Raw genomic sequence first — 7,947 nt, 5'->3', positions numbered from 1 at the left:
TCATGTGAAGAGTTGACTCACTGGAAAAGACCCTGATGCTGGGAGGGATTGGGGGCAGGAGGAGAAGGGGACGACAGAGGATGAGATGGCTGGATGGCATCACCGACTCGATGCATGTGAGTTTGGGTGAACTCCAGGAGTTGGTGATAGACAGGGAGGCCTGGCATGCTGCAATTCATGGGGTCGCAAAGAGTCGGACACAACTGAACAACTGAACTGAACTGACTGAACTGCAGGTACTCAATCAAGGTTCAACACTCACATATTACATACCAGGGATTTAGAGATGTCCTGATCAAAATATTGTACCAATTACAAAAAATTCACTTTTTATCCCCCAAAATCCTGAATTGCCACTAACAAGGCACTTACTTCCTATTTGTTTATTTTTGCTTTTATTTCCATTACTCTAGGAGATGGATCCAAAAAAATACTGCTGCAATTTATCTCAAAGAGTGTTCTGCCAATGTTTTCCTCTATAAACATCAAAGTATCTGCTCTTATATTTAGGTCTTTAATCCACTTTTATTTTTGTATACGGTTATTAGAGAATGTTCTCATTTCATTCTTTATTTTTTTGCAGCGCTGTGCAGCTTGCAGGATCTTAGTTCCCTGACTTGGGATCAAATCCAGGACCTGGCAGTTAAAGCGCCAAGTCCTAACCACTGGACAAACCAGGAAATTCCCTCTAATTTAATTCTTTTACGTGTGGCTGTCCAGTTTTCCCAGCACCACTTAGTGAAGATGACTGTCTTTTCTCCACTGTATATTCTCGCCTCCTTTGTCCTAGATTATTTGACCGTAAGTGTGTGGGTTTATTTCTGGGCTTTCTATCCTATTCCATGGATCTAATATGTCTGTTTTTGTGCCAGTAGCATACACTTTTGATTACTGTAGCTTTGTAGTACAGTCTGAAGTCAGGGAGCTGGTTTTCTCTCCCCGTCCCTCCATCCCGTTGTTTCTCAACGTCGTTTTGGCTATTGGGAGTTTTTTATGTTTCCATACAGATTCTTCTAAACATTTATTTATTTACTTACTTTTGGCTGTGCCGGGTCGTCCTTGTAACACCCAGGCTCTCAACTGCTGTGCACGGGCTTGCTCTAGTTGGGGTGAGCACAAGCTGCTCACTGCAGCGGCTTCTCCTGTTGTGGCGGACGGGGTCTAAGGTGTAAGGGGCTCAGCTGCCCTGAGACATGTGGGATTTTAGTTCGCAGACCAGGGATCAAACATGTGTCCCATGCATTGGCAGGCAGATTCCCAACCACTGGACCACGAGGGAAGTCCTTCCATACAGATTTTTTAAATTTTTGTTCCATTTCTGTGAAAAATAGCATTGGTAATTTGACAGCAGATTGCCTTGGGTAGTATGGTCATTTTAACAATATTGATTCTTCCAATCCAAGAACACCGTCTATCTTTCCCTCTGTTTGTGCCGTCTTCAATTTCTTTCATTAGCATCTTAGAGTTTTTGGAATACAGATCTTTTGTCTCCTTAGGTAGATTTATTCCTAGGTATTTTTATTCTTTTTGATGTGACGGTAAATGGGATTGTTTCCTTAATTTCTCAATGAGAAACTTCTCTTAATACGAAGTTTATATCAACCATTTATATCATTCTTAACCACACCACAATCAGAGGATCTGGATTTCTGTGACACTTTAAAAACCTACTTCAAATTCTCCACCTTACAACTCTCACCAATGCAGCTTGCTGGTCTCTTAAAACGTTTTTCTTTCTCTTTAACCCCAATCCCTAAAATAGCATTGTCTCACATGTTTAGCCTCATTTGTTCTTCTCTAACACCCTAGAGCCAAAAAGGACTGTTATCATTATCTTCACATTACAAATGAAAAAAAAAAAAGCAGCATGGCTAAGGTCACCTGGTCTCCTGGGCTCAAGGTTAATTGTTCTTCACATAAATCATGTATTTCCAAACATTTTTCTCTTTGGATGAACATGAAACCTCTCTGGTAAGGTAGATTTTTTAAAATAATAAGTACAGGGCTTCCCTGGAGGCTCAGTGGTAAAGAATCTGCCTGCTAACACAGGAAACACAGGTTCAATCCCTGATCCAGGAAGATCCCAAACGCTGAGGAGCAAGTGAGGAGCAAGTAAGCCGTGCACCACAACTACTGAAATCTGTGCTGGAGCCAGGGAGCTGCACCTTAGAGCCTGTGCTCTGCAACAAGAGAAGGCGCCACAAGAAGCCCGTGCACACAAATGGAGAGGAGCCACAGCTCACCGCACCTAGAGGAAAGCCTGCGCAGCAACCAAGACACAGTGCTGCCAAAAACAAAACAATCCATAAAATTATTAAAAAATAGCAAGCACAAACAACAAGATAATGATCAATAAGTATAAAGTCTAGAACGAGTAGAAAACTTAGACAAGAGAACAACTTTTTTTTTTTTTAAAGGGCTTGTTTTGAACAAGAAGAGATAAACAAAAGGCTTAGCAAAGATATTGTAACATCAAGAGGCGACAGGGACATGCAGACCCTTTCAGTTTCTTCTCTGCTTTAGTAATCTTCACCAAAGAATAGGACCTTCAAAAACTGGGAAGGCAGACCCTGAAAAAAGGGAGCTACCATCTAAGGGAAGACACATGGAAAGCGGACATTAATGGAATACAGAGCTAGTTCAAAGGAATCTGCTTCTGATCCAAACAAATCACATTCCATAATGCTGAAAAAAACTTTTAAGATCTGACTACTGATTATCTAAGCTATCTTGACAAGATGCCAGAAGACCAGAAAGGAAAGAATGCACTCTCAATTTTCAAAAAAGAAAAAACCCAGAAAAAACATCCATAGGTAAAGCTGCCACATATCCACTGAAAAACTCTAGAATGGGTCAGTAAGTTTTTTAACACAATGAAAAGAAAAAGCCACCATGGGCTCTCAATTAAGGCAGACTATAGACATTTGCTTTTTGATATGACTACTAAGAATGGAAAAGGGATGATACAGATATATATATATATATATATATATACTCATTCTAACAAGACAATCTGACAGAATCTTCTAAATGATAGACTGGTGAGCAAATTGGGAAAATGTTAACAGCAGAAGCTAAAAAATCTGTTATATACAACTAGGAAGATACATAGCTGGTTGAACATCCGGCTGATTAATGTATCAACATCAACCAATTTGGAAATAAGTCTATAGTAAAATATCACACAGTTCCATACTTTTCCATGATCTAAACAACTTCTATTAATTTAATGAAGCCGCAGACTTTCTCCTCACATTTACAAGGGCCACAGGGCTGTGAGCCAACTCACATAGCCTGACAGAATCAGTTTTCAGAAAGGTCAGAATAGGTTAAAACAATGGTCAAAAACCCCAAATGAAAATTAACAGGTAGTCAAGGCCAGTATTTAGATTTTAAAATTCAAACATGTAAAGAAGTAAACCAGTTTATGTGGGAAATGCCTGGGTAATAAAGCTACTTAAAAAAAAAAAAACAAGGCACAATCTCAAGCTGCATTAATAGATGCATACATCATGAGAAATGCTGCACTCATGTGGAAACAGTGGAAACAGTTCAGTCGCTCAGTCATGCCCAGCTCTTTGCAACCCCATGGACTGCAGCATGAGAGGCCTCCCTGTCCATCACCAACTCCCGGAGTTTACTCAAACTCATGTCCATTGAGTCAGTGATGCCATAAAACCATCTCATCCTCTGTTGTCCCCTTCTTCTCCCACCTTCAATCTTTCCCAGCATCAGGGTCTTTTCAAATGAGTCCCTTCTTCGCATCAGGTGGCCAAAGTATTGGAGTTTCAGCTTCAGCATCAGGCCTTCAATGAATATTCAGGACTGATTTTCTCTAGAATGGACTGGTTGGATCTCCTTGTTGTCCAAGGGACTCTCAAGAGTCTTCTCCAACACCACAATTCAAAAGCTTCAATCTTTCAGCACTCAGCTTTCTTTATAGTCCAACTCTCACATCATACATGATTACTGGAAAAACCATAGCTTTGACTAGACAAACCCTTGTTGGCAAAGTAACGTCTCCAGTTTTTAGCATGCTGTCAAAGTTGGTCATAACTTTTCTTCCAAGGAGCAAGCGTCTTTTAATTTCATGATTGCAGTCACCATCTGCAGTGATTTTGGAGCCCCCCCAAAGAATAAAGTCTGTTTTCACTGTTTCCCCATCTATTTGCCATGAAGTGATGGGACCGGATGCCATGATCTTAGTTTTCTGAATGTTGAGCTTTAAGCCAACTTTTTCACTCTCCTCTTTCACTTTCATCAAGAGGCTCTTTAGTTCTTCACTTTTTGCTATAAGGGTGGTGTCATCTGATATCTGAGGTTATTGATATTTTTCCCGGCAATCTTGATTCCAGCTTGTGCTTCGTCCAGTCCAGCATTTCTCATGATGTACTCTGCATGTAAGTTAAAGAAGCAGGGTGACAATATACAGCCTTGACGTACTCCTTTCCCCATTTGGAACCAGTCTGTTGCTCCATGTCCAGTTCTACCTGTTGTTTCTTGACCTGCATACAGATTTCTCAGGAGGCAGGTCAGGTGGTCTGGTATTCCCATCTCTTTCAGAATTTTCCACAGTTTGTTGTGATCCACACAGTGGAAGGCTTTGGCATAGTCAATAAAGCAGATGTAGATGTTTTTCTGGAACTCTCTTGCTTTTTCGATGATCCAACCAATATTGGCAATTTGGTCTCTGATTCCTCTGCCTTTTCTAAATCCAGCTTGAACATCTGAAGTTCAGGGTTCACATACTATTGATGCCTGGCTTGGAGAATTTTGAGCATTACTTTACTAGTGTGTGAGATGAGTGCAACTGTGCATAGTTTGAGTGGAAACAGTGACAGACTTTATTTTGGGGGCTCCAAAATCACTGCAGAGGTGACTGGAGCCATGAAATTAAAAGATACTTGCTCCTTGGAAGAAAAGTTATGATCAATCTAGACAGCATTCTAAAAAGCAGACATTACTTTGCCAACAAAGGTCCATCTAGTCAAAGCTATGGTTTTGTCAGTAGTCATGTATGGATGTGAGAGTTGGATTATAAAGAAAGCTGAGTGCCAAAGAATTGACGCTTTTGAATTGTGGTGTTGGAGAAGAGTCTTGAGAGTCCCTTGGACTGCAAGGAGATCCAACCAGTCCATCCTAAAGGAAATTGGTCCTAAATATTGGAAGGACTGATGCTGAAGCTGAAACTCCAATACTTTGGCCACCTGATGCAAGGAACTGACCCATTTGAAAAGACTCTGATGCTGGGAAAGATTGAAGACTGGAGGAGAAGAGGACGACAGAGGATGAGATGGTTTTATGGCATCACCAACTCAATGGAAATGAGTTTGAGTAAACTCTGGGAGTTAGTGATGGACAGGGACATCTGGTGTGCTGCAGTCCAGAGTTGCAAAGAGTCAGACACGACTGAGCGACTGAACTGAACTGTATATCTAAACTGGACTTCTCTGGTGGTTCAGTGGTAAAAAAATCCGCCTGCCAATGAAGGAGACACGGGTTTGATCCCTGGGTCAGGAAGATCCCATAGAGAAGGAAATAGCAACCCACTCCAGTATTCTTGCCTGGGAAATCCCATGGACTGAGGAGCCTGGCAGGCTATAGTCCATGGGGTCACAAAAGAGTCAGACAAGACTTAGCAACTAAATGGCAACAACAACAAATGTCCAAACGGCAGTACTACAGCTCTCTAGTTAATCAACTCTAAAAAATTTATTTTCCATATGAATTACTCCCAGATCTTCATCCTAGGAACAATTACTACAAGAATCTACAAATACCATTTAGTTAGAACCCTTAGTTTTAGACCCAGAGTTATTCAAGTATATCTTAGCATTAGAAACATTTTATGTAATAAGCTTAATTTATTGGTATACATATCAAAATATCAATATACCCTTTAAATAAGGCTCAGATATTATTAAATCCAAATCCCTTTAACAAAAGAGTAAATTAAGAAAATTAGGTAACTTGCTCCAAATCATACAGTTGCCTAGCAAGGACCACAAACCCCAAATCTTTCCTTTTTTCCACACCATGTGGGTTTTCAGCCCTCTATGTCTTTTTTAAAAATTTGTATTATCCACCAGAGTTAGCAAGCATACCCAAAAACATCCATCAATACACACTTTATTTTGCTAAGGACAAATTAGCTCAGCAAGAACAAATAACCACAGCACATTATCCCATAAAATATTTTGAAGTTTGGTAGCCAATATTTGTTGCAAAAGGGCATGCTAACATACTAATGACTTTTATTCTTAACCATTAAAGTGTGATTATATATTAAAGCATTATCCCCTATTCCACTTAACATTAGAAAAATAAAGTAAAAGTTATTACGTGGATGGAAAAGCTTTTAATGGACATGCTATTGTTTAGTGTGCTCATAACCCCTCCCCCATCATAAAATATGCCATTATGAAAATTACTAAAAGATTTCAGACCTTCAAACCTAAACAGCAGGCCAAAGGTTTTCTTGATTTAGGGTAGCAAAAACATCTGTGCTGAGCCCCACTTGCTCCCTCACTCCCCTAGAAACAATGCCCCTTTCAAGAGCCCTCTGGGTACAAAGGTTGTCTGGCAGGCTAACCAAAGGATTCTCTGTGACCTGAAGTCCAATCTCTCTTCAGCCCCACCCCCGACCTCCAAGCCTCTGCTCCCACACTTGATTTAAAGAACACTAGTGGAAAATGAGAACTGATAGAAGGCAAGTTAGCCAGGCTGTGGCTTATGATCACCAGCATCTGCCAGGCCAGCTCCAGGAGGACCTACGCACCCCTAAATGAGACCTGGAAGCCTCTCCTTGCCCCAGGGCTCCTCTGGGACCCGTCGTGAAAGGAAGAGGGAACTTTACTGCCAGGATCCCCTCCTCCCCAGTCTCGTCCATTACAGCCCCAGCAAGCTCTTTGTTTGCACCAGCTGTGGGGGGGCAGACGGCCTTGGAGAGAGGGGAGAGGTCACTCCCTTGCTCCCGTGGCTGCCAATCTCCAAGCCCTCCTACAACAGCCCAACGCACGCACAGGACCATTCCCTCGGAACCGGTTCCCTCTTCACACACCAGCTTAACCCGGGGCACACCTTTCTACACAGAGGCACTCCCGGAGACCTAGTTACCTCCTTCTGTTACCCACATCCTACACAGCATGATGATTCCCTAGCTAACGTCCCTCTGAATCCACACACACGGGGTTTACTCCAGGACCCCCTTCCTTCCTCCTCAATGTGTACCCCGGCACATCCCTGAGCCCCTGGCTTCACCCAGCACAACGCATACAACAGAGGGTCACTTCCATGGCCCCAGGACTTTCCCTGCTCATATCCACAGACCCGGGATCACTCCGAGCCCGGAGCGCCCACCTCTCAACCCAAAAGACACACACAGTCACGCTCCATGGCCGATCTGCGACCTCTGGACCAGCCGCTCCCCTTTCCCACACGACCCCTTAGAGAACCCAGGGCCCCCCAAGAAAGAACCTCCCCAGCGCACGGTCACTCCCCTGGCCCCTCATCGTCACACAAGCACACAGAAAAGCCCTGCCTGGGGCCGCCCCCCTCCCTCCCCTGAGCCTTCACAACACAAACATGCGCTCCCGCGTGCACACCCACGACCACACCGGAGCCCCAGCCGGCTGCCTCCCACTTGCCGACCCGGCCTCATCCCCTCCCCACAAGCCCGGCCGCCCGCGCCCAGCCACTTGGCACACACGGACGCACGCACGGCCACTCCCCGGCCCCACGCGGGTCCCCAAGCCCGCATCGCGCGCTCGCGCCCCGCCCGGCGCCCTCGCTCGCCCTCGGCCTGGCTCCCGGGACCCCCACGCCCCGGCCTGGCCGGGCCGCGTCGCGGGGACCGGGCGGGAGGAGGCGCGGGGGCGGAAGGAAGGAGGGGCCGCAGAGGCGCGCTCCGGCCGGTCCTACCTGAGCAGTTGATGCTCTTGCCTTTGC

At 44.2% G+C, this 7,947-nt stretch overlaps 1 protein-coding gene across 1 annotated transcript in view; it reads right to left on the bottom strand.

Moving 5' to 3' along the window:
* TMEFF1 (transmembrane protein with EGF-like and two follistatin-like domains 1) overlaps window positions 1-7,947 on the bottom strand; it is a 110,626-nt gene that overhangs the window by 83,018 nt on the left and 19,661 nt on the right. Inside the window, exon 3 of the mRNA XM_010844834.1 lies at window positions 7,921-7,941. Coding sequence (XP_010843136.1) covers window positions 7,921-7,941 — 21 coding nt within the window. The remainder of the gene's footprint in view (window positions 1-7,920; window positions 7,942-7,947) is intronic.

Source organism: Bison bison, unplaced genomic scaffold (assembly GCF_000754665.1).
Source record: "Bison bison bison isolate TAMUID 2011002044 unplaced genomic scaffold, Bison_UMD1.0 scf7180017864209, whole genome shotgun sequence".
Classification (NCBI taxonomy): domain Eukaryota; kingdom Metazoa; phylum Chordata; class Mammalia; order Artiodactyla; family Bovidae; genus Bison; species Bison bison.
The sequence above is the reverse complement of the archived record's forward strand: the minus strand, read 5'-3'. Positions and strand labels throughout refer to the sequence as shown.